The 27,053-nt window shown below is 37.5% G+C and overlaps 1 protein-coding gene across 5 annotated transcripts in view; it reads right to left on the bottom strand.

Annotated features, from left to right (window-relative positions):
• SUCLA2 (succinate-CoA ligase ADP-forming subunit beta) overlaps window positions 1-27,053 on the bottom strand; it is a 58,271-nt gene that overhangs the window by 24,837 nt on the left and 6,381 nt on the right. For 2 of the 5 annotated variants that reach the window (XM_042970360.1, XM_042970298.1), the window contains exons 1-4: window positions 18,764-18,901; window positions 13,778-13,958; window positions 2,085-2,184; window positions 1,734-1,896 (exon numbers count right to left, since the gene is read on the bottom strand). In XM_042970360.1, coding sequence (XP_042826294.1) covers window positions 1,734-1,896; window positions 2,085-2,184; window positions 13,778-13,958; window positions 18,764-18,853 — 534 coding nt within the window. In that variant the 5' untranslated portion in view covers window positions 18,854-18,901. Of the gene's footprint in view, window positions 1-1,733; window positions 1,897-2,084; window positions 2,185-13,777; window positions 13,959-18,710; window positions 18,902-27,053 lie in introns of those variants that run through there. The other 3 variants (XM_042970432.1, XM_042970497.1, XM_042970566.1) reach the window with 2 other exon arrangements.

The following is a 27,053-nucleotide window of genomic DNA, read 5'->3' as shown; positions in this document are numbered from 1 at the left end:
AACAGATAAGGAACAAAAGCAATATTGTATGATCAGTCGACTCCTATACACAGAATTTTAATTCAATCAAAACTGCTCTTCTCTTTTCAGTTTAAATAGCTGATGTTTTGTTATTTAATAGAGATTCCCACAAGAGCTTGTCATAACCCAAAAAGTAACACCAGCCAATTCTTACACTGGTCTAATATGTCAGCATCAAAGAACGTCTGACCAAATGGTTTTACTGGTACTATCAAGTTTTTAATCTGAATTATTACAACTATGTAATATAAATGAAAACATATCTTTCTGAATGAGACTCAAATAATTCTCTAAAAATTCAAGTTCTTAAAATGAATTCAAATTTGGTTCTTTTCCCCAATGCTGTATCTTTAATAAAATATAGTCAGTGTATTATATTTAGATCTTTAATAACACATATTCAGTTTGCTATATTTACTCCAATCAAAATGAGGTACTCTGAATGTGCAACGTTATAGGACTCCTATCTCTATAACAAAAAGTAAAAACAAAATAACAAAATGAAAGATGTTGATATAAAACATCAATGGAAAAGAAAACGTAATGAAAATAACTGAATTTATAAAAGTGTAATTTTTATACATGTGTAAAATATATGAGGTTATTGTCATGAGATTTCTAAAATAACTTACAAATCTAAATTCTACCATATAGAGAAACTTATAATGGTAAACATATTACTTACAAATAAAACAATGTCTTTTATCTTATATCCTGAGTGGGTTTTTACTACCATCTAGTGTTATACCTTAAGAAATACTTTCTTGTAAAAATTAAGTTATGAAAGACACTTTATAATATCACTCAAACATTACCAGAAGATGTAATTAACTGTAAGAAAAAAAAATCACAGTATGGAAAACAGCTTTTTAAAAAGATGTTTTATATACAAAAACTAATTTCATTATTCTTAAAAGTTTTGTTGTATTACTCATTGTGTGATTGTGTAATTTACATCAAATCCTTACTAGGACTTCCAAATACGTACTCAACATGCCTGGAAAAACAAGGTATACAGCACAAAGATTCAGCCCATTTAGTGTAACTAATGTACTCAAAAAGCCAAATAATTAGAGTATAAAATGATTATCAATGCTCTCTCCATGGCAACGGGTCTATGAAAGGTCTTCTTCTTCCCCGGATGTCTTTAAAAACTAGCATTTTAGGTTCCATAAAGAGAGGAGAGCAGAGCTAGGGTTATGTTCCCTAGAATCATATTGTTTGCTAGTGAATGTCACCCTCCAACTTGCCAAATACTAAATCAGCTAGTAAAATAAACCCCAAACTGTAAAAAAACACCAAAAGGTTGAAAAAGAAGATGAAGCCATGGAAACACATTCTTTTAATGGGTTCAGAAACTGTTTATTAGATTTTACTCTGCTAGAAATTATTTTCTCAGTCTAGGGCATCTGGAGATGAATCTGAGAGGATTTAAGTTGCTCTTAGCAAATTAACAATTTAGAAGTCCTGTGGATTCTATTTCAGCAAAGTTTTGCCTATAGCTTTTATTACCACAATATTATATATTAAATTTTATGGCATTAACCATGCTTTTTTTTTAATGACACAAAAATAAAAATTGTGCTCATGACACATACAAATAAATTATGGATTATACCTTTTTTAATCCTTCCCATAGAAATAGAAATAATCAACTTTTGAAACTGAATGTAATAAAATCATCCTAAAGTATCATGTCTACAATTACTCACTTGAAATGACCTTTCCATTGTTATTGCAAAGTAGTATTCTCTCCGGGGATATCTTCGCTCACAAACCAACACTTGATTGCATATTCTGCCCTTTTCTCCCGTTTGCTTGGTAAACAACTTCTTCCCAATCATTTGTGAGGAAACAGCTTTTGCTTCTTCTGGACTGAAATAAGAAAAAGAACTCAAATTCTTTTCTCCTCCAACTGAGGAAAACAAAAGCACATGACAGCCAAAATTTTATCTCATTTAATATTTAAATTTCAGCATTTTCATCAGTTCAATAATAAGGGGCAATTTTTACAATATATCTTTTTCTTTAATAATGATTTTGCTTTAAAAAACATGACTTACGAGAAAACTATCTTCACTCCTCCTTTGAGGCCACTCTCAAATGTTCCTTTTCCTCTACCACCAGCTAAAACCTGTGCCTTTATCACAACATCTTTTGAACCTAGAAGAAAAACACTTCTGTTAGATAAGCAGCACATAACAGCATTCAAGACAGTATTTTGTTATTAAGCATACATATTAAGTGATATTATCAAATGTAGTAGTCTCATTTACCCACAGTGTCAAAAAAATGAAGTATTCCACGTGTATAAATTTTCTAGATTAGAACATTAAAACATCCATCATCTAAAGATCCACAACTTGAACTAGCCACTCATATGACACCATTCCTTAAAGTACACTGAAAATAATTTTCCTTTTCTATAACACTTTAAGTATCCAGTGCTTTGGAAGGTATTAAAAGTACAAAACTGAGACTCAAATGTCTTCCCAACATTTCCTTCCCTTTCTATTCACATGTAAAATTGCTATTCTGTGAACATTTGAGTTAAAAATGCTACTTCACGCAGAAATACACCATGACTTAAGGGGTAAGTGCCAATATTGATACCACACTGTTCCTCTAACAGAGAGACCTGTTAATATACACATTCTTGAGCTATACTATTATGAGGAGTATTATCAGGAATTAAATTATATTTATCAAAAGATTCAGGGGTGTTATGTTTATAACATTAAAAAAATAAATAATCTTTTAAATAAACACTCTGAATTTTTCTTAACAGGTAGATTGATTTCTCTTCTATCTTCCTCTTTCTAAAGTGCTGAATAAAATCAGCAAACCAGCTGTTTAGCCTAGGTACCACACTCATCATTCATGATCCAGAGCTATAGCTCTTGGAGGGGCATTCTCAGTCTCCCTGAGAATGAGGGAGAATTTCAGAACCTGCTCATTTTCCCTCTTACAGCATTTTGCCTATACTAGCAGTGAAACACTAGTATTACATTATGGCAAAATAATAAGCCTTGAGGTCAGGGTTAGGGACACTTTTATCCTTATTCCTTATAAGCCCAAAGCAGTCCCTGGGATATAACTACCAATCCATGCCCACACCATGCAGAATGAGAGGGGACTCCCACCTAATCAGATAAAGCAACCAAATCAAAGAGGTAACAAATGCAGTTTGTGATAAAACCAGTAAGAAATGACTTAAAGTTTACACTTAAACTATTACAAAAGAATATTTAGAAAATTAATGATGTAAATGAGTGTACATTTAGAAGCCAGAAGACGGTTCTTTGAGTCAGTCAAGGCAGTATTTAAAAGAACCCTCTTTCTCACACTTCGTATCCATTCAGTCAGGAAATCATACTGATTCTATCTTCAAAATTTATCCAGAATCTTGACCACTCCTCATCACCTCATTTGGATCCTGGTCCCAGCCACCATTATATCTCAGCTAGATTACCCTTGTCCCTGACAGAGTATTCTCAAAGCAGCAAAGTGAGCACATCACTCCTCTATTTAAAACCTTGCAATGTCCTTTTTACTCAGAGTAAAATTCACACTCCTTACAATGGCCTAAAGGCCCTATAGAATCTCCCAGTACTCTTCCTATAACCTCCTCATTGCTCACTCCACTCCAGCTACACTAGTCTCTGCTGTTTCCAGGCATGTTCCTGCCTACAGGACTTGGCTCTAATGCTCCTGCCACCTGGAATGTTGGTCATCCAAGTACAAGAATCCCCTGTTTTTCAAAAGTTGGCATTACATCACTTTGCTTTTACAAAAGACCTACATCAGTATGTTTTCACTAACCAAAAGAAATCCGAAAATGATTTTCACTTCTCTAAGAACAATGTTCAGTGCTTGTTTTGCAGAGCCATTACAGAGGCAGCATGCACCCCAAACAGCAAGAGTGGCCCCACCAAGCTCCTTACCCAGGAACTAAATTCAGTGCCTCAGCATCAAGCCACCATAGCTTTGAACGGTGTCTCTGAGCGTCTGTGCTTTATCTTGACTTATTTTGTGCATCTCTGTTAGCAAGATGTGTTCTAAGGTATCAGAAAAGCCTAGGAGGGGTCATCTGTTGGGTCTGGGAATGCTTGAAAACATTTCCATATAAATTGTTGGTAGGTGCTCTTTTGCTTTATGCCATTTTGGCTTATAAAATGTTTCACAAGAATGCTCTACTTTCAGATACAAGAAGATACCTATATCCACTTGAGAAAGGTCCTCATTCCCTTCAAGTTTTTTCTTCTTACATATCATTGTCCGTGATGCTTACCCTGATCACTCTACTTAATACTACGATCTGCCTACCTGTGACCAATCCCCCTCACCCTGCCCTTTTTTCTTCCCCATAGAATTCATCACCTTCAAACATAATACATAATTTTCTCATGTTTATCATTTATTGTTTTGCTCGCCCACTAGAATATAGACCAGAAGGGCAAAATCTTGGTCGTGGTTATTGATGTTCTCAAGCTCCTGGGAGGGTTCCTAGAATATATTTTCTGAATGTTGAATAAAAGAACGTTTAAAGATGGAACAAATTTGGGACGCCTGGGTGGCTCAGTCAGTTAAGCATCCAACTTCAGCTCAGGTTCATGATCTCACAGTTCATGAGTTCAAGCCCTGCATGGGGCTCTCGGTTGTCAGTACAGAGCCTATTTCTGATTCTCTCTCTCTCTCTCTCTCTCTCTCTCTCTCTCTCTCTCTGCTCCTCCCCCAACTGTGCTCATACTCTCTCAAAAATAAACATTTAAAAAAAAATGGAACGAATTTGTAAAAAATCTAGATTTTCCACTGCTCTTTAAAAAACTCAAAACTGGGGGCGCCTTGGTGACTCAGTCAGTTAAGTGACTGACTTTGGCTCAGGTCATAATCTCACAATTTTTGAGTTCAAGCCCCACATCAGGCTCTGTGCTGACAGCTCAGAGCCTAGAGACTGCTTCAGATTCTGTGTCTCCCTCTCTCTCTCTGCCCCTCCCCTGCTCGTGCTCTGTCTCTCATAAAATGAAAAAACATTAAAAAATAAAAAAATAAAAAACTGAGAACTGGAAATACTGGGCTCTGCAACTAAAGCTGATTAGAAGTGCCTTGTTTACACAGATAGACCCTTTTCTATCTGCCACAGTCCCCACCATTCCCAAGTGAAAACAATTTAATATTAGATAAAAAACTAGAGAAAACTTAAGAAATTTCCTTAAAACTAACAGTAATTTTCCTACGGGAAGACAACAAGTAGCCTCAGGGACAAAGGCAAATTACAGAGTTCATGCCCAAACTAAAAGAAGCAGCCACTAGTCATTTTACCTTTTTCTGGTTACCTGCCAAGTCCTGGTTTTCTGGTACTTTAGAAATATTCATTTATATCCAAAGAGGATAAATGTAATCCCAACAGTGTAAATATCATGTAAAAATAGTCAAGAGTTAAACTGATTCTTTGCTAGGCTAAATTCAAATATTCACACATTAAACTGAGGATTTAAAATATTGACCTATTTGAGTAGTAAAGCTCTACTTTTTCAAAAATATTTTATAAGACAGAAGACTCTTCCCCCAAGTGCCAGCTTCCTTTCTTCCTTGAGGGAAGAGCCTTCTGTCTTATAAAATTTATAAGAATATAAATTCCTTAAGGGCAGAGATGATTCTTCAAAAGTTCCTTCTATAAAAGCCTTTCACAACAAAAGAAAAGCCAAAAAAAAGTTAATGAATACAGTTTCATCAATAATCAAGAGAAGGAGAAGGATTACAAGAGACATCTGAGGACAACTGATTGAAACAAGATTTTATTCAATTCCATTAATTCACTTAAAAATTACATCTATATACCAGTTACTGTGCTGGAGTTGTAGACACAACAATGATCAAAAGGGACCTACCCTGCCCTTAGAGAGCTTACAGTCTTTATTAGATTTGGCCCTTTGCTCTAGTCAGACAAGAGCTTTTATGGATTCCAAGATTTATTTAAAATATATTCACTATCCCTGCTAGCTTCAGTTATTCACAAACGTTTTAAGCATTCTTCTATATAGTCATCCAATAAAACACTACGAAGAAGAAAAAAGAAGGCAAAGCGCTATTGTCTGCCATTAGAAGTCTCCCTCCAGGCTGGCATTCATCAATTGGCAACCTTTGTACATGTTTATTCAACCAGACAGAAATTCCATCTTAATTATACTAGAATCCTAAACACTAGGACTAAGACATGGAGTGACTGAATAAATTAAAAAACAAGACTCATGCATGCTGCAAGAGACTCACTTTTAGATGGAAGGAAACAGAGTGAAAGTGAAAGGATGAAAAAAGATATTCCACACAAACAGAAACCAAAAGAAAGCCAGAGTAGCTATACTTATTTCAGACAAAATCAACTTCATAACAAAGACTATAATAAGAGACAAGAGTGTTAAATAATGATAGAGGTGTCAATCCAACAAGATGATATATCATTTGTAAATATTTATGCACCCAACATAGAAGCACCTAAATATATAAAGCAAATCTTAACAGACCAAAGGGGGAAACAGACAGTAATAGAATAGTAGTAGGGGTCTTTAACACTCACTTACATCAATGGATACATCATCCAGACAGAAAATCAAAAAGCAAATATAGGCCTTAAATAACAAATTCAATCATGGTCTAAATATATATATAACATATATACACATATTTAAATATACATGAATATATATATTGAATGACATCCCATCCAAAATCAACAATATATATTTTTCTCAAGTGCACATGGAACATACTCCAGGACAGATGATATGATAAATCACAAAACAAGTCTTAATAATTTAAGAGACTGAAATCATATCAAGCATCTTTTCCAAACACAGTGGTATGAAACTAGAAATCAATTAAAGAAAACTGGAAAATTCACAAATACGTGGAGATTAAACAACATGCTACCAATGGGTCAAAGAAAAAAATCAAAAAAGAAATTAAAAAAATACATTGAGACAAGCAAAATGGAAATACACCAAAATTTATGGGATGCAGAAAGGGCAGTTTGAATTCACAGTAATAAATGCCTATTTTAAGAAACAAGAAAAGTCTCAAACAAATTAACTATGTACCTCAAGGAACTAAGAAAGAACAAAGCCCAAAGTTAGTAGAAGGAAGGAAATAACGAGGTTAGAACAGAAATAAAGGAAAAACAATGGAAAAGATCAATGAAAATAAGAGCTGCTTCTTCAAAATAACAAACTTTCAGCTAGGCTCACCAAAAAAAGAAAAAGAGTGGACTCAAATAAATAAAATCAGACAAAAAGATATTGCAACTGATAACTCAGAAATGCAAAAGATAAGAGACTATTATGAGCAATTAATGACAACGAACTGGACAACCAAGAAGAAATGAATTCCTAGAAACATACAACCTACCAAGACTAGATCATGAACAAACAGAAAATCTGAACAGATTACTGGTAAGGATATTGAATCAGTAATCAAAAACCTTCCAATAAATGAAAGTCTAGGACCAGATGGCTTTATTGGTGAATTCTACCAACATTAAAAAAAGAATACCAATCCTTCTCAAACTCTTTGAAAAAAAAAAATAGAAGAGAACACTTGCAGTTCACTTTACAGGGACAGAATTACCCTGATACCCAAACCAGACAAGGATGCCAAAGGGAAAGAAAATTACAGGGTAATATCCCTGATCAACACACATGCAAACATCCTCAACAAAATATTAGGAAACTGCATGCAACAACACATTAAAAGAATCAATACCATAAAAAAAAAAAAAAATCACATACCAACATCAAATAGGATTTATTCCAGGAATCCAAGGCTACTTAAATATCCACAAATCAGTGAATGTGATATTAACAAAATGAAGGGTAAAAAATCATATGATCATCTCAAAAAATGCAGAAAAAGCATATGGCAAAATTCAGCATCCAATTATGTAAAAAACTCCACAAAGCAGGTAGAGAAGGAACATATTTCAACATAATAAAGGCCATATATAAGCCCACAGTTAAGATCTTATTCAACAGTGAAAATTTGAAAGCTTTGGCCCTAAGATCAGCAAGACAAGGATGTCCACTCTTGCCACTTTAATTCAATATAGTTCTACCTACAGCAATTAGGCAAGAAAAAGAAATAAAAAGCATCCAAATTAGAAAGGAAGAAGTAAAACTCTCACTGTTTGCATTTAACATAGTGTTATATACAGAAAACCCTAAAGACTCCATCAAAAAACTATTAGAACTAGGGGCACCTGGGTGGCTCAGTCAGTTAAGCATGAGTTTAAGCCCCGTGTCAGGCTCTGTGCTGACAGCTCAGAGCCTAGAGCCTGCTTCAGATTCTGTCTCCCTCCCTCCCTCCGTCTCCCCCCCTCCCCCGGCCCTCCCCAACTTGTGCTTTCTCCCTCTCAAAAATAAAGAAATAAACTTAAAAAAAAATTATTAGAATAAATGAATTCACTAACACTGCAGAATATAAAATCAATACAAAAATTGATTACATTTATATACATTCATAACTATCAGAGAAATTTTTTAAAAATCCCATTTACAACTGCCTCAAAAAGAACAAAATACCTACGAATAAATTTAACCAATGAGGTAAAAGACCTATACACTGAACTATAAGGCACTGATTAAAGAAACTGAAGAAGACACAAATGGAAAGATATTCTGGACTGTTATAATACAGTTAAAATGTCCATAGCAATCTAAAGATTCAATGCAATCCCTATCAAAATTCTAATGGCATTTTTCACAGAAATAGAAAAAACAATTCTAAAATTTGAATGGAACCATAAAAACAATGCCAAGTAGCCAAAGCAAACTTGCAAAAGAAGAAAAAAGCTGAAGGCATCACACTCCCGTATTTCAAACTATATTACAAAGCTAAAGTAATCAAAATAGTATAGTACTGACATACAAGTAGACACATAAAACAATAGAACAAAATTGGGAGGCCAGAAATAATCCATGTATATATGGTTAATTTATCAAAAAGAAACCAAGAATATACAATGGGGAAAGGACAGTCTCTTCAATAAATGGTGTTGGAAAACCTGGACAGCCATGTGCAAAAGCATGAAACTTAACCACTATTTTATACCATACACAAAAATTAACTTGAAGTGCTTTAAAGAGGTGAACATAAGACTTAAAAAACCATAAAACTCCTAGAAGAAAACATAGGCGACAAGATCTTTGACGAAGGTCTTGGTGATGATTTTTTTAATGTGACACCAAAAGTAAAAGCAACAAAAGCAAAAATAAATAAGCAGGACTATATCAAATTGAAACACTTCTGCACAGCAAAGGAAACCTTTAACAAAATAAAAAGGCAACCTACTGAATGAGAGAAAATATTTGCAAATCATATATCTGATAAGGAGTTAATACCCAAAACATAAAGAACTCATAAAATTCAATTGTGAAAAAGAATCTGGTTAAACAACAAGCATAAAATGTGAACACACATTTTTTCAAAGACATACAGATGGCCAATAAACACACAAAAAGATGCTCAAAATCACTATTCATCAGGGAAATGCAAATCAAAACCACAATGAGCTATCATCTCACACCTGTTAGAATGGCTATTAAAAAAAACAAGGAATAACAAGTGTTGGTGAGGATGGAAGAAAAGGGAACGCTCATGCACTGTTGGAAATATAAATTGGTGCAGCCACTAGGGAAAATAGTAAAGGCATTCCTCAAAAAACTTAAAAATAGAACTACCAGGGGAGCCTGGTGGCTCAGTCAAACGCCTGACTTTGGCTCAGGTTGTGATCTCTCAGCTCATGAATTCGAGCCCGACATCCAGCTCAGTACTGACAGCTCAGAGCCTGGAGCCTGTTTCAGATTCTGTGTCTCCTTCCCCTCATTCCTCTGCTTGTTCCTCTTTCTCTCTCTCTTTCTCTCTCTCTCTGTCTCAAAAATAAATAAACATTTTAAAAAATGAAATAATCTCAAAAAAAAAAAAAAAAAAAAAAAGAACTACTATATGATCCAGCAATTCCACTTCTGGGTATTTACTTGAAGAAAACACTAACTTGAAAAAATACATGTACCCCATGTTGATTGCAGCACTATTCACAATAACCAAGATATGGAAACAATCGAAGTATCCATTGATGGATAAATGGGTAAATAAATTATGGTATATGCATGTACGTGTGTGTGTGTGTACTCAGACATAAAAAAGAATGAAATTTTCCCATTTCCAACAACATGAATAGACCTGAAGGGCTAAGTGAAATAAGTCAAAGAAAGACATTCCATATGAACACTCTTATATATTAAATTGGAAAAAAAACAAAAACAAAACAAAAACCTAAGCTCATAGATACATAACAGACTGGTAGCTGCCAGAGGCAGTGGGTGGGGGAGAGAAAAAAATGGATGAAAGGGGTGAAAATTAAAGAAAAAAAGAAAACAAATGGGACCTAAGACCCATTTCAAACTTCTAACCTAATTAAATGTAAGAATAAATTTATGTTTAAGCAATTAAAAAAATATGTAGCAGATAGAAGTACTATTATCAATGAAATTAATTATACTCTAAAAATGGTCAACAAAATATGCAACAAAAAGACTAGTCAGACAACATAAATTTCACTAGGTTGAACAATTTTCAAGCAGCAAAATAATTACATTGTAATTTCAAACATAGAAAGCCAATACAGATGCAATTCTATTTACAGTCATGGGGAACTAAGATGTATTTGTATTTGAGCTATGTACTAGGGTTTCCGCTCTTAAAATTCTATGAAGCACAGCTTTATTTTTTTAAACACTTATTTATTTTCAAGAGACAGACACAGTGTGAACGGGGAGCTGCAGAGAGAGAGGGAGACAGAATCTGAAGCAGTCTCCAGGCTCTGAGCTATTAGCTCAGAGCCTGACATGGGGCTTGAACCCACTAACGGTGAGATCACGACCTGAGCTGAAGTCGGGCACTCAACCGACTGAGCTACCCAGGCACCCCTATGAAGCACAGCTTTTATAGTTCCTCTGAAAATTAGAACAAAAGGGAGAAACTTCCCAAGCCTAAAAGATATTATTCTTGGCAATACAGAACCATGAAACTAATGAGCTGTCTACCAAAGGCCTATCATTAAAAAAGGATATGAGAAAACCAGTCTACAAACTAGAATTAGATTTCCTTCCAACCACTCTTCCATCCCCAACTTCAATTATTCACAACAGGCAAAACTTGCCTTCAGAACAGGTGCTTCCAGCTTTTTTCATATCATGATGTACAAAGAAAATTATAGAACTTGAAGGGAATACTGGGGAAAGAGGCCAGGGCTATTTCAGGAGGAGTCACCAGCTTTAAGGCTCAGTGGCCCCAGTCCCCATGCCACCCACAGAACTGAGGGGAAGCAAGTTTAGCCCACCTATAATGCATTTGTATCTCTCTATATTGGTTGGTGATTTAAGAGCTTTTTAATAAATGGAATTAATACTCTGTGAATTTTTCAGTAATGCAAAAAACAAAGTAGCCAAAATCAGCATTAGGAATTGCTAGCTAGATAGACAGAACCAGGTATATTTCTAAGGCATTTAGATCCCATAATCAATACCTTTTGATATTAATGACTCCCAACAAAAGACAAAACTGCTGTCAACATCTTCATAGTAGTTACCAAACATATCTTTAAAAAGTAGCATTTCTGATCCGCTAAATTTAAAAGTCCTCATTAGTCACTTATCCCACTTCCACACTGTAATCATCATCTGCAGTGTTATTTGACAAAAACATACTTTCTAGACGAACAAGACACCTTCTGTTCAAATGGGCTCATAATCAGAGCTGCCTACCTGCTCCTTATTTCATAGAAGTCCTGGTCCCAGAGACCTTGCCAGATCTCATAGTATATCAATACTCATAGTATATCCTGCACATATTAACTATTTTTTCTTCTTTTAATCATTTAAGCGCCATTAAAGATTTTTACAAGGAATAAAGAAATCAAGAAACCGGCATCCAAATAAATCCGACTTGTTTTATGAAAAAGTTTCTACATAGATTATTTTTTCTGACAAAACAATGAACTTTGACTAAATGAGAAAATATATGGAGAAGACAGAAAAACCAATTATAATAATTTGGAAATAGAAAAATACAGCTTTTACTGACCTCATTATATATAAAACAGGCCTTACCAACACTGGCATGAAAAACATTTTATGGCTCAGCATTATTACAAATGAATGAATTGGTAAACAAAAAATCATCTCTCAAGAGATCAGACTAACAAAATTAAAAGAATGAAGTCAAACTGGTCTAAGTGTCATCCTTAAGAAGGGAACAGCAGAATAAGAAAACCTTATACTTTCTCAACTGCATTTCAGAGTTTTCCCTCCTACTTAGCTGGGTCTTCTTTAGAAATTAAAGTTTAGGTCATATAGATCAAGATCAGTTCTCAAGGGAGTAGTTATTAGAAAGAAATCTTTCCAAGAAATATTACAGAAATACAAAGTACAATCACAAGTTTTCTTTAAACTTGACCTTTAAGAGCCTCTAATATACACTGTTTTGAGGGTAAAATTGAGGCACATCTTTCATCATGCACAAGTTCAAAGTACAGGTCACCATTAATTAACAAAAATTTCACCAAAATTAATACTATTTTACACAAGGCTTTCAATAAATAAAAAGAAGTTTGCTTATAATCTGAATAAAAAGTATTTTTTTCTGATTAACAAAAAATTAAACTATAAAAAATCATGTTTCCAGGTCAACTTGTCATTCAAAAACATAGCTTTAATATAGGATATATTTCTGAACTTGTCCATGCCCCCACTTTTGAAAGAAAAACCCATTCTAGAAACAAGTACAAAATGAGTAAGCTTTAAAATTTTTAAACATTTTTAAATGCTCCATAGCCTTCTTAAAAAACTAATAAAACAAAGTCTTCATCAAAGCACATTTAAAGCTATATTAATCACGTATACATACAGGAGAGATTGTGCTAATCTCCATAAAATTGCTGGGATCTTAAATACCACTAAAAATAAAATGCAGTGTACAGCTAGTACATGACTATTATGGCCCCATATTAAACCATTAAAAATGTAAAGTGAAGGATTTCTTCTAAAGTCAAAATTTATTTTTTAATTAAGAGATTAATATAAATTAACAGAATTCACATTAACAAAAGCTATTAAGGTTTCTCTTATCAATAAAAGAATCTATTAATAAACATGCACAAATATTTAGTTCATTTAAAATATAACAACAGTTATTGATTACCTACGTGCCAGGTACTCTCCTAAGAGTCTGGAATATATCAGTGGACAAAAGAAGACAAAGAAACCCTGCTCTCATGGAGCTTACAGTCTAGCGCTCAGCTTTTTCCCTCCCTTTGGTTCCATACTTTTCCCATCAAACCATATAAACAGCTAAGATTTCCTTCACCATTTCCTTGAAGAATCATCACAAGCACCAATCTTTTCAGCTTCAGAGTATTAAGCAGAACTTCCTTCCTCATAATTATATTCCAACTAAAAACAGGACTTTAGATTCCTAATACTAATGTAATTGATTCTTAAGTTACTAGCACTATGGGAGCTCATAATAATCTCATACTAATTTTAGAATGCCAACAATCATAAAGTTCCATCTTCTCTTTTAAGTAAATAAAATTTATTTTAAAAAAATAAAATAAAATAAAAACTGTAAGTTGTTATAAACCAAAAGTTCACATCTTATCAGAGTGCCCATGTCAAAGTGGCAAAAGTTTTTCTTAAGTTAGTACCTAATTTTTTGGCAACTGCATAAGCTTCATCTGGTGACTTTGCCACATGTCCTTTGGGAATGGAGACACCAGCTTCTTGCAACAATTCCATACTCATGTATTCATGTAGTGAGAGATTCCTTTTTTGCTGCTGCTGTATTTGGAGTCCATGGTTATTAAACAATCCAGAACTTCCCAGAACCTAGAGACATTGGAGACATATTATACATGATAGTGATTTGGAAGTTATTATTAAAAACACCTTCTCAAAATACGTTTTTATATAGAATATTTGGTTCTTCATAACTATAATAAAACTGTTACATTAAATCATCACAGTATAATATTCAGGCTACCTAAATTATAACCTAAGAGCTAACCTACCTGCTAAATATCAAACGTTACCCTTTAGTTTTAACTATTTCCTCATCATGTCTAGTCCTTATCTTTTATTTGAGCTTTACCACTATATCTCTAATGACCTACAGGTTTCTACCTCAGTGCCAAATTCAGCAGATCTAAAGCCAACCTCTTCCTTCCCTTTCTTGTCTCCACCATTCTTTAAGCACCTAACAAATTGCTTGGCACTAGATATGCAGTAGTTGAATGATCTAGTACCATTACTCTTTCACACACTCAAGACTCAAAACCCTGGTTTCACCTGTAGTGGTCACTGTAGTGTGCTGCTCAGATTCTCCTTTCAGAGCCCCAACTGCTGGGCGTGCTGGCTGCTGATAGCTCTCAGCTGAGTTCTTTCATTGGCACTTCCTTGCCCAAAGTCACACCTTCACATTGCAGCCTACATCCAATGACTGGTCAATGGAGGTTAAGGCAAGGATATAAAGTCCTAGCACCTCGCCCCAGTGTTGGATAATTCTGAAGGACCATCTTAGTTCCAGATCTCCCACAGGAAAGGCAAAGGCTCCTACTGCAACTACATGACAGTTCTACTTCTCCCTCTATTCAACCCTCCTCCCTTCACTCTCCCACAGGGGTTGATCCAGATGTCACTCTCCAGTTGACTTCCTCCATGAAACTCTTCATTTCACAGCCTGCAAATACCATTCAAATTCCTCAATCCTACCAACCTTATATGGCAATATGGAGAACAAATTAAGTGCTATGGAAGCTCTGAAAGAGTGAATTGAAATTACACATTTAATTATCACCCATACATTTCCATTCTCTATTCACAGAAGGCAGAATACTGAAATATGGTTCATATCAAACACACAATATAAGAATTGAAGTTAAAGGAATTATATATAAACAGTCTACTTCTTAAAGGGGATTCATGAACTATTTGCATCAAAATGCAAATGCACCTGGGATGTGTCTAAAACTGCCGATTCTGGGGCCCCGCTCACATCCGAAAAGTCCGAATCTCTGGAATGGGCCTCAGGAAAGCTGCATTCGTGTAACAAGTCATTCCCCTGATAGTTAAGTGCCCTACAGTTTGAGAACCACTAGTCTAAAAAGCCAATCACATCTAGTAACCACTTATTTCTGATTCATCTGGTAAGCCAAAATCCTGGATAACATTTCACCAGGGTAGCTCAACTCCCTGATTTAGTGTCACTTCAATATTAAAACCCAGCAACATCCCAAACTGTTCAGCACACATCTACTTTCTGAAATCCCATTCCTGGGTATAAAAGCAACAGAAATTAGTGTTCAGTCTACCAAAAGGCAAATATATATTCAGGGACACCTGGGTGGCTCAGTTGGTTAAGCGTCCAACTCTTGATTTCGGCTCAGGTCATGATCTCTTGATTCATGAGAAACAGCCATGCCTGGGGCTTTTGCACAAGAGCCTGTTTGGGATTTTCTTTTTCTCTCTCTCTGTCCCTCCCCTACCCACACTGGCGCTGTGGTGCTCATGCACACTCTCTCAAAATAAATATTTTAAAAACTTAAAAAAAAGAAAGTTCATAGCAGGCTTATTCATAATAAATAAAAAATGAAAACGACCCAAATGCCCATCAATAAGATAATAAAATGTTATATTCATATACTAGGATACTACAGTGCAATTTTTTTAAAAAAAACCTATTGCTCACAATACAGGGCAGTAATCTCAAAAACACAAGTTTGAGGAAAAGAAACCACACACAAGAACACATACTTATATTTTTTATATAGTTCAAAACCAGTCAAAATTGGTGATAGAATTAATGGTCACCTTCTGTTAGGGAGTATTAATAGGGAGAGAGGACATGGGTGTTTTCGAGGGCTGAAAATATGACATACCATGATCAGAATGGTGGCTACACAGATGTATACATACATAAAAATTAATCTAGCTACCCAAATTGTACACTTTATATAAATTATACCTCAAAATAATAACAAAAATAAGGGAGAAAGGGAGTTTTTAGCACAGCTTGGTAAATTAGTTATACAAACATTTTTCGAATGACTATATACCAGCACTGTGCTAGGGATGCTAAAAGAATAAAGCCAACTTGGCGTCAGCTGCAGAATTCATGTAGTATATACGAACATATAAATGAACAACTATAGCACATATAACAGCATTAACAGACTCATGAGGCAGCACCTAATTAACTGAACAGACTAGAAAAAATGCTACAGAGGCATGATCTCAGTTTAAAAAAAAAAACTAACAGCTATAAGGAACACTTTGGGAACGACTGGGGAAATCTGAATCTAAATTTCCTAAGTATGATAACTATAAGTTTCCTAAGTATATAATAACCATATTGTGGTTATTTAGGAGTATGTCCTCATTTTTAAAAGGCATATGCTAAAACATCTAGGGATAAAGTGCCATGCTACCTGCTACTTACTCTCAAATGGTTGAGCAAAAAATAAACGGAATGGAATTTTATACACACACACACACACACACACACACACACACACACGAATACAATTTTATAAAGATGAAGCAAATGTGGCAAAATGTTACATTTAGGTGAAGGCAATTACGTGCTCACTGTACTACTGCTGGCACATTTCTATCAGTTTGAAGTTTTTCCCAAAAAAGTTCAAGGCAAACCAGTGAGTGACACAAAGCTCTGAGTATATTTTTACAGTTTCTTTCAAGTACCTATATTCACAAAGAATCAGTAGTATTCATAAAGTAATGTTGATTGCTTTTATACTACCTTAAAGGTTTTTTAAAATCTAAGGTATTGATAATCCTTTCCTTGCACCACTAGAAGTTATGACTTGAAATATCAGTTTTTAATTTCACTGGCAATACAAATCCCTGCATAATCACAAGGATTCCCACATTTAAGTCTTTGTCTTTCCTGACATCATCACTCAGAAGATTCCTACTGCCAAAAGGCCCCAATTCCTGGCTAAATTCCTAACCCACCACCCATTCAATGATTTACCTAGTTTAAATAATATGTACTCAAAAGTGGGTAAATGTAGTTACTGGGGAATGTGATTCACGACAACTAAGAAAATATCTTAAATTAGTTCATCTCCTTATAACCTGAACTATTTTATCAGAAATATACTGATAAGGAAGATACAGAAACTAGAAGGGGTCAGAGAATTAAACAAAACGTTTAAGAGCATTAGCTAAACTCAGTGTGTGACGGTGAACAAGTTTTCTAGGACGCTGCACCTCTGTGTTCTCATCTACAAAAGCAAGGGGCTGGACTAAGGGCCTTCCAAATTCTAAATGTGTATTATTTAATGTGAGAGTGCAAGAAAAGAGATGTTAAGACAACATGCTAGGCATCTCCATATGGAGAGACAAAAGCTTTTAAAACAATTTCCAAAAGGATAAAAGTTGTGATGAAAACATATTTGTTCACCAAATCCTCATTTTCTGAAAACTAGACAGCACTTTTTAAGACTCATAAGAAGGAAGTTCAAGGCCAAAAAAAATCACTTCTCTTATTAAGAAGCATACTCATAGTATATACCATCTCCAAGTTTTAAGTATGAACAGCTTCCAAAAATAATAAAAGTCTAAATCAATTTATTTTTGTCATGTCTAAGGACTTAATTTCAGAACATAATCTAAAACCCTGAAATTGACTTATGAAACCAATCATGCCCTTTCACAAGTCTGTATCAACTTTGGAAAACACAGGCCAAGTTTTTCCGAAAAAAAGCGAAGAAAAAAGTGAAGAGCAGATTCAAGCATACAAGCTTTGGAGCCAGCCAGTCTGGAATTAGGCCTTAGCTTTGACCCTACCTGCTTCCCGACCTGGCCCCAATTACTTGTTCTCTTAGCCACAGTTTCATCAATGATGAGTATATTAATGACGCCCTTAGAGCGTTGCTTAAAAGCCTAACGAGACGTAAAATGCTTACTTATTTAGCACAGTACCTGGAAACGGTAAACACTCCGAAACAAAACACCAACGAAACAAAAACCCTTGCTTATTATGCTATACTCTCTACAGAAATGAAGTGATCCAAAAGATAACTGTCTTCCCCAGTTGGTAAGCTAACAAACACCATCTTATTCCCACGGTTAACACCAACAGTACACAACTCCTTGGGAGACGTGGGAAACTTCTTGCCTCGTCCCCAAAAAAGGCCAGTCAGCAAGCTGGTCCTGTGAAGTCATTCCCACCTATGACAGCTCCCAAGGGACACGAAAGTACACGTGAAGGGCATTTCCCCCTCCCCATAGAAGGGCCGCAGAAGCCTCGGCCCACCTCGCGGGGCACAGAAAAAGGAGCAGAAACTGCCCAGGCACCTCCACCTCCACTTGGAAGCGCCCTCCACCCGCCTCCCTGCGGCCCCTTGGCAACTGGGTGAGCAGCCGCAGCCAGATGGCCCGGGAGCAGAGCAGCGCAAACATGGGCCCGCTCTCTGTCACGGCAGGCAGCACTCCAGGGCACGCCGCCCGCGGGCCCGGCTGGGCACCCCATGTCACGCAATGTCACCTACTGCGAAGTGACCCCGAGCCGGGCCTCAGATCCCCTCACACCTCGCCCACAGGAACCAGGTCTCCCACCTCGCCCTTTCTCCTGCCGGCCCTCCAAGCGAGAGCCGGCTGGGCCGCAATACCTGGGCGGCGGCCCGCAGCGCCGGCCGGGACCCGCGGCTTCTAAGGGCGGCTGTGGCCAATAGCCGGCTGTAGAACATGGAGGCCGCCATTTCTGAGCCCGACCCTGTCCCCTCGGCGCCGTGCGCAGGCGCAGAGGCGCAAGGCGGCCGGCGACCCAGCTGCTAGCGACGCGCACTCCACCCCTCGCCCCACCCTTCGCGGGCGGGACCTCGGTTAACTCTGCAGATGCGGACTCTCTCTCTCAGCAGGGATTACCAGCTCAAGCTAAGTTGGGCTTGGCGGGCACGGAGCAAACTTTGACCCTTAGAAGTCAGCACCGCAGCCTTAATAGCCAACCTGTGGCCAGAAGGCAACCTGAACACTTCCTAGTAAAGTGGTAAGATGTGGTATTGGAAAGATGACCATCGCCACCATCTGTGAGATCTTCACTTCTCTGGGCCTTAGTTACCTTATCTGTAGGATGGGGTTCATTTAAAAAATAAGTAATCAATGTCTGCGTTCATAGAGCAGTGAGGGGGAAAAAAAGGCGATTCTGCCTTCAAAAAAAAAAAAAAAAATCAGTCACTACTTACCAATCCAGATGGCACACCAGCATCATCTGGGAAGCTTTAGAAAATTTCCTTCACCAGGCCCATCTGAGGAGTAGAGTCTTATGTGTATCTCTTATGTGTATCTCTTAATGAGATACACACATTGACAATTGAAAACCCTGATGACGTGTGCCCCATCAAGAATTGACCATTGGACGGATGACTGGGCGCTTGTTCACTGGATATCTAGCTATAAAATGTGTCAAAGTTTTCAGTATAAGATGTTAACCCAGGAATGGATGGGTGTGGCTGACAAGTATCATCCAGACTCTGGCACCTGCTTCTGAAGTGCAGTGGCGCAATGCACCGAACAGCGATGTATAAAGAAAAAAGTGAATCCGAAACAAGCAGCCTCTCCGCTTATGGAATGGAAAGGGGCTTTTTGCAGCCCCCAGAATCTCTGAGCTTTTAAAGGCAAGACATTCTCAAGGACTTTTTCATTTCATTGGCACTCATGAAGGACTGTCCTCAAGGCTCCTTTCATCACTAAAAGACACCATGTGCAGTTAGAAACAGGGAAGGGAAAAACAGACACTGGTAGTTCAAATGTCTCTTCTTCCACCCTTCTACTGCCCATCATTGCCAATCAAATAAAATCTAGGGAATGATCTGGGGCGCCTGGGAGGCTCAGTCTCTTAAATGTCCTACTCTTGATTTCGGCCCAGGTCATGATCTCACGTTTCATGAGATAGAGCCCCCAGTTGGGTTCTGTGCTGACAGCCCAGAGCCTGTTTAGGATTCTCTTTCTCCGTCTCTCTGTTCCTCCCCTACTTGCACTCTCCCTCTCTCTCTCAAAATAAATAAATCAATAAACATTTTTTTAAAAATCTGGATAATCTGTCTAAAAAGCTGTGGCTGGGACCTACCAGTTTCTGTTAGGAACACATATGCCATCAGCTATGAATAGGATGTACTTATTTTCAAGCCATTTCTATTTAATTGCTAGTAACACAGAAGCTGAGCTACCAGATCAAACCAACCATCTGAGTCTAAGGCCGCTTATTTAAAGGGTAAACTCAGAATAAGGTCCCATGGGTAAACACAGAACAAGTCCATGAACTTAAATAAGATGTAAGGCTAGAATTCTTCTAGGAGCCTTACTGGCTTCACACCCTTCCAGTCCACGTCACAGGTGATCCATTAAACATGTCTCCTGGTGTGTCTTTTTCGATACTAGCTTAAAAACAGGCAAAGCAGCAGCAAAAATATGGGATAAGCCGAGGAATGAGAAAGAGAACATGCAGATCTTGTGGGGCCGGCTCCTTTGGAAGCCTAAGCAAGGGGGCAGAGGTGCACTCCTTCCTCAGCACTCCTTGACTGTGACCAGAGCTCTGTATGTCTTCATACCTCACTAAAAGAATTCAGTGAGGTGAAATGATGGGACTCCTACCTGCTAACCTTGTTTTATTTTTAGACAATCGGCCTTAAAAAATGAAATTGCTTTACTAAGAAACTACTTTTTCCACAGCAAAAACTTTTGTAATTCTTATCTGCAAGGATCTCAGAAACTAGCAGTAGGCGGAATGTAGAAGGTAGAACATGTTAAGGTGGAGGGTAGAGCAAGAGTATATGAGGAAGAAGGGAAAAAGGAATTATTCTTCACATACAATAGCCTGTAGTCTCCCACTGTGTCTATTTCTGCCTTCTACTTGGAGATTAAGGACCGAGGTGGTGTGCAGGAAAATCAGGGGGATGTCCTAAGGAAGAGAAGACTTTAATTTTTTCACAGTCCTTTAAAATAATTAAAGTTTTTTACCCTGCACATTTTATTGCCCAGAGCAAGGCCTATTGGTTAGGTGATGGGAGTTAAGGAGTGCACTTGATGAGCACCGAGTGATATATGGAATTGTTGAATTACTATATTGTACACCTGAAACTAATATAACACTGTATGTTAACTAGAATTAAAATAAAAACTTAAAAAAAATCTTTAAGCCAACAAATAACTTTGCAGTATGTGAGTCAAATGTAAATGGAGCTATAGAAGAAAGAGCTGACTTAGATAGGCACTGCCTATCAGTGTTAACACTAACTAGATTTAAGAGACTCTAGATACACAGCCAGTTAGTGAGTGCAGACTTACCGACACAGATGAGAAAAGTGGCTGTCGTGTATGACTTTGAAAATTCAATGGATAAAATGGAGGCTAATTCAAACTTAGAAACAAATATGAAAATTCAACGAGTCACAGAAAAGACGCTTGGTTTATATTGTAAGTCACGAAAAGAAGGAGGAAAGTTTGAAATGTAGTTCAAATTACTCTTGCTAATTTTTTTTTACAGAGAAATGAAATGTGAAATTCTCAAAAGAAATATTAAACTTTCCTATTGTTAACTATAGAATTAATAGAATTACAAAGTGCTACAGAAACAACTTCCAATATATTTGCTTACCCTGAACTTCTACTGAGGGCTGAGTGAATAATAGCTATTTACTGAACACTCAGTTTTTGCCAGATCCTTACATTTTTTTTCTATCCTTTATGGTGCCATAAGACATTTTCAGAATTCTCTGATTTTCATCTTATTTTATTTTACCCATCCAACCTCTGCCACAGAAACAGTTACCAGATCTATATAGGTTCTTGAACTAAAGTTTAGGGGTGAAGAAAGATGAGTAACAGAGTATGGGACAGCTGTATGTTTACACAGGATTTCTCTTAGTTCTCTTAAAGCCTCAGAAATAATAGTAGAAACACTTATCTAGACCAACCTAGAATGGCAGTGGCAAAGGGCAAAGAGAAATACATCTTAGTAATCCTCTCAACCCTGCATTTTACAGAAGGAAAAACAGAGGCTCAGAAGCAGTGAGTAATTTGCCCAGAGTCACAGCTTTTACCAGCACAAAATCTGAACCCAATTCTGTATTGACCAGATGATAATTTGAGATAATAACTGAGATTCATATCATCTTATCATTTTATTTAACCTTTTACCTTTTACTCCACTTAATTAATAGTATTCACCACCTAAAGGAAAGAATGATGGTACAGATCATCAGAGGACAGGTTTTGAGATGTAAATGCAAGCGCTTGGAATTAGAAGGGACTGAATGAACTTCAAGTTTCAAAAGCCAGAACCAAGAAGGGCTCTAGGAAAGTTGATGCTTTAGAAATGGAATTATCTTGTCCCTAAAGAAGATAGAGAGAGGAAAGTGGGAGGGAAGCAAGGAACAGTGGTGGTTCCTTGACGAGGTCCCCTATGTTTTGCACTCTCCAAGACCACTGTCTCCAGGATGAAGGGTAATTCCACCCCCAAAGAGATTTGGGGATCTAAAACAAGGAGTATTGGAAGGAGACACAAAATCCCTTGAGCACAGTGGCAGCACAGGAGTGGAATCCTCTGGCAGGCCAGTATACCCCTTTAGATGGAGCTGAATCATATTCTTAGGATATGTACCCATCCTACCAAAGCTGGGGAAGCCTGCAAAGGCTTGCAGAACCCTCAAGAGCTATGTAGACAAGCATTGAGAGACGACAGGTAGAAACATGGAAGGATAGATTTGTAAAGAACAATGACACAGAGCATATGGGAAGAGGGATGTGACAATAAATGTCAGTTAGATAACAATACCAAAGGCTAGATGTTCCCTGTTCATTGTCACTGCATATATATCTCCTGGATCGAAGAAGGCAGGAGGGGGATAGATCCTGATTTAACAGAGATTAAGATTCTGGCACTTGATGTAATAAGGTTAATGATGAGAATTCAACTTCAGATGTAGAAAAATAGTCATATTTCTCCCACACATGAAAATATGAACTGAACGTGGTACCACTGCTCCACTGCTCCATTGTTGAGGTAGAAGAAGATTCTTTTGTCCTTCCCCAGCCTTGTCATACTTCCATTTTGAGGCTCTGAGAGGACATTGACTTGAAGAGTCTCCTGAACCAGTCTCAACTTTGGCTGCATCCAAGAATCACCTGGAGAACTTTTAAAAATACCTTTGCTTAGGCCCCACCACCAAAGAGTCTAATTCAATTGTCTGGAGTGGGACCTAGAGTGGTATTCTATAAGAGTTCCCCTAGTGTTTCTAATAAGCACCCAGTAATGACAATCATTCCTGTCTTGCTCCTTCCGCCACTATCCTCTCTGTCTCACTGGAGAACTCAGTAAGGAAAAAGGCAACCACTATGGGTGAGCACTGGATTTAACATCAGTAGACTTGGATTAAACTCTAGTTCTGCCACATGCTAGTTGTATGGTCTTTTTTTTTTTTTTTAAGTTCATTTATTTATTTTGAGACAGATGGCAAGAGACAGAATCCCAAGCAGTCTCCTTGCTGTGAGCACAGAGCCTGATGTAGGGCTCAAACTCACAAACTGTGAGATCATGACCTGAACTGGAGTCTAGCTCTCTACCAACTGAGCCACCCAGGCACCCCTAGCTATGTGGTCTTAAGCAAGTCACATATTCTGAGTCCCAGGTTCCATGTTTGTAAAAATAAGCGTGTTCATCTTCAACAGCTGTTGTAACAAATTGCCACAAACTTGATGGTTTTAAAACAACATAAATCTATTCTCTCTCAGTTCTGGAAGCCGTAAGTCCAAAATCATGATCACTGGGCTGAATTCAAGGTGTCAACATTCCTTCTTTAGGGGAAAATCTGCTCCTTGCCTTTTCCAGGTGGCTCCTGGTACTCCTTAGCCTGTGGCTACTTCACTCGAATCTCTACCTCCTTCTCTTCTGTGTCAAATCTTTCCATTTATAAGGATATGTGTACATTTAGAGCCTACTATAATCCATGGTAATCTTCCCAACTCAAGATCCTTAGTTTAATCACTAAGAGAGAGAAAGATTCGTTTTAAGGAATTAGCTCATGGGATTAGGAAGCCTGACAAATCTAAAATCTGCAGGATGAACTGTCAGGCTAGAAACCCAGGGAAAAGCTGATGTTGCAGTCCAAGTCCAAAGGCCATCAGGTGGGAGACACAGGAAGAGATGCTGTTTCCTTCAAATCTGAAGCCAATCAGGCTGGAGTATTCTTTCTTTCGGGAGAGGCCACTCTTTTGTTCTATGTGGGTCTTCAACTGATTGGGTGAGGCCCACCCATGTCATAGCAATCTGTTTTACTAAAAAGTTCAATGTTTTAATGTAAATCTCATACAAAAACACCTTCATAGAAATACCCACCATAATGTTTGACCAAATATCTGGGCACCATGGCCCAGCCAAATTGACACATGAAATTAACCATCACAGATATAAATATGTGTGTTTACATGTTCTGTCCACCAGGGAGGCCTGGGAGCAGCAACATCCAATAACAATATGCACTAAAGGTATTATAAGGTTCCAAAGGTACTTTTAGCAGTGGCGCAGTAATTGTGAAGAATCAATACCTAGTAAATTTAATAAAATGAAAGCTGTTGGGAAAACAGATAACATGCAAATCACCAGCTATTAGTGACTTAATATTGATACTTATCACAAAACACCATCTATATTATATTAGAGGAAAATTCAAGGCTGCAAGAAAGCTTGCTACTATAATGGGAGGAAGACACATTTTAGGAAATCAGCATGACAAGCTACTAAAGTAGAGGTAACTCTTATTGTCTAATTGTCTCAGAGGGATATTACTTTGAAACTAGATGAGAAACTTTTAAACACAATTGTCCCTTATGTGAAGCATCTACAAGGATATATGCTTTATTTCAATACAACTAAGAACTAGAAATGTGTATTTGTCTGCTTTAGCTAGACTATGCTGCAGTAACAAACAGCCCCCAACATCTCAATGGCTTACAACAGTTTATTTCTCATTCATGTTCCGTGTCAGGGGTTTCATGTTGGCTGCAACTCTGCTCCATATTTCTTCTCATTCTAGGACCCAGATTGAAGGAACAATTCCTATGTGGATATGACATTCTTACAGCAGACAAAAATGTTGACCTTGTGGGAAATAGCAATGGCTGTTAAAGCTTCTGCTAAGAGCTGGCATATTGTAATCTCTCTCTCATTAAAGGAAGTGAAATGGCTAAACCTAATAATAAGCCAGAGACTTATATTCTTTCCAAGGATGTGCCACAAATCACATGGCAATGGGCAGGGATATGCAATCATTTTTTGTAGGGAAGGGGGTCAGTGAATATTTGGGAATAATAATGCAATCTATCACAAAGCGCATTCACTTACTGAGCAATTACTATGGTGGTAAGCACTGGAAAAATGCAGTGAAGACGAAAGACATTGTATCCTTAGTTGCTTAGGGGATAACTACCAGAGAATGCCTGCTATGGGGCATATACTACACTAGATCTTCTACTTATGGTGTCCTAGTTAAGTCTTTTCATAACCCTCTAAGCTATTATAGATACTCATCATTCTCATTTTAAGAGAAAACTGTGGTTGGCTAAAGGATCCAAGATCTCTCTGAAAGTTTGTAAAAATAGCCACAAATTCTTCTGCTCCCTGCATCCATACTTTGCAATGGAACAGGGCAGATCTTCCCATCAAGAAGCAGAAACTATTGCTCCACTCTTAAATCTGAGTTGGGCACGTGACTTGCTTCGGCCAATGAGACATTAACAAATGTGACAAGCAGAGGTGTGCACACTGGGGCTTGCCCTTTTGCTGTTCCTGAATCGTGCCACTATAAGAACAAGTCCAGGCTACTCTGACCTGCCCTGCCCTTAAGGATAGTTGTAAATAGAGAGGCAAGAGGTGAGTGAAACGTCAGTTTTTCTTTTCTGTGATCTTCAGCCTGGAAAAGGAAGGCTCATAGATGAGCAAGGGCAATACTGAAGGCAGAAGAAGATACTTTTGTTCTGCCCCAGCCTTGTCACACTTCCATTTTGAGGCTCTGAGAGGATATCGCCTCTTAGTCTCCTGAAGCAGAACACACTTGGTAACATGGTATAGTCAGGCAGAGGTTGGCCAATAGCCAACTTTGGTTGTTACATGGGGACTCCACATTTCCTGCCTGCCAGATCCCTAGGCACATGTTAAGCCTACATAGATTCAAGGAAACTGTCTTCCAAAAGTGTTACAAGCCACATATATCAACTTCATACATCTGGACATCTTAAGTAAAAATAAGGAGGAGAAAGGTGACTGAAAGGCCAAGAGAGACTGAATGTGATTTAAGGGGCCTGACTAAATTATTAGACTGGACTCTTTTGAACCAGATTGAATATTTAATGAATTCTCTACAGACCCATATCCCAACTAATGACAAAGAATTTGGGGAGAAAATTGGAAGGAAGGAAGGAAGGAAGGAAGGAAGGAAGGAAGGAAGAAGAGAGAAAGAGACAGTCATTATTTTTGTACATCTGAGTTATGATGTGAATTAAATTGTGATTCTGCTATAATGCATACAATGCCATACTACATAAAACCGTAAGGTGGGTTCTTGAGTTATTTACAACTTTGAGTATCAAACACGGATCAGGCTGCGAGGGAAACAGTCCTCTCCTGGTAAAGTCCTGGAATCCGGCAGGGAAAGGGCCCTTGTGTGCCTGGCTACCTACCCTTCGGCTGGGAATCTGGATAAACTAGGAAGGAGATGTGGCAATAAGAAGCTGTGTTAGGTTCTCACGCTTCAGTAACTACTAGTATACCCTGTTCAAGGAGTAGGGAACTCTCCAAAAGGGAACTGTGACATGTGGATTCTCCAGGAAAGACTTAAGTATCAACTAAGTGGGTTGATTTACATTTCTTTTGTGTGATTCATAAACATATGAATGGTGTCTTTTTCC

This window comes from Panthera tigris, chromosome A1 (genome assembly GCF_018350195.1).
Source record: "Panthera tigris isolate Pti1 chromosome A1, P.tigris_Pti1_mat1.1, whole genome shotgun sequence".
NCBI classification, from domain to species: Eukaryota; Metazoa; Chordata; class Mammalia; order Carnivora; family Felidae; genus Panthera; species Panthera tigris.
The sequence above is the reverse complement of the archived record's forward strand: the minus strand, read 5'-3'. Positions and strand labels throughout refer to the sequence as shown.